This window comes from Neophocaena asiaeorientalis, unplaced genomic scaffold (genome assembly GCF_003031525.2).
Source record: "Neophocaena asiaeorientalis asiaeorientalis breed wild unplaced genomic scaffold, Neophocaena_asiaeorientalis_V1.1 scaffold606, whole genome shotgun sequence".
Taxonomy (NCBI): Eukaryota; Metazoa; Chordata; class Mammalia; order Artiodactyla; family Phocoenidae; genus Neophocaena; species Neophocaena asiaeorientalis.
Genome location: NW_020173687.1, coordinates 218,849 through 219,347, shown reverse-complemented (window position 1 = coordinate 219,347; position 499 = coordinate 218,849). Strand labels below are relative to the sequence as shown.

General features: G+C 66.9%; 1 protein-coding gene across 1 annotated transcript in view; it reads left to right on the top strand.

Moving 5' to 3' along the window:
- The window catches only part of PRPF6 (pre-mRNA processing factor 6), a 33,547-nt gene extending 33,254 nt beyond the window's left edge, over positions 1–293 (top strand). Inside the window, exon 21 of the mRNA XM_024750254.1 lies at positions 58–293. Coding sequence (XP_024606022.1) covers positions 58–210 — 153 coding nt within the window. The 3' untranslated portion in view covers positions 211–293. The remainder of the gene's footprint in view (positions 1–57) is intronic.
- Positions 294–499: the final 206 nt, after the last annotated feature.

Genomic DNA, 499 nt, shown 5'->3' with positions numbered 1-499 from the left:
GGGGCTGGGGGCGGCGGGGGAGGAGGGGTGGCTCACGTGCCCGCGGTCCCCACCCAGGAGCAGCGGGAGGAGGTGAAAAGGCGCTGCGAGAACGCCGAGCCCCGGCACGGGGAGCTGTGGTGCGCCACGTCCAAGGACATCGCCAACTGGCAGCGGAAGATCGGGGAGATCCTGGTGCTGGTGGCAGCCCGCATCAAGAACACCTTCTGACTGTCCCGGCCCTGCCCTGGCTGGGGGCGGGGCGGGGGCTGTGAGAGCTGTCTGTCCTGTCTTTGATTAAAGGCTTTCTAGTAGTTGTGGGGTTTGTGGCCGGTGGGTGTTCTCCGAGCCCTCCCCTCGCGTGCTTTGGCCGCCCCAGTCTGCCCCGTGCTGGACGGGGCTCACTTTCCAGGAGGCCTCATGAGAGCCCGTGCCCACAGAGGAGACGCCAGGGGAGCGGTGAGGCTCTCCAGGGCTTTATGGAGATGGTGGCAGGACCTCATGTCCTGGGTAAAAGCCC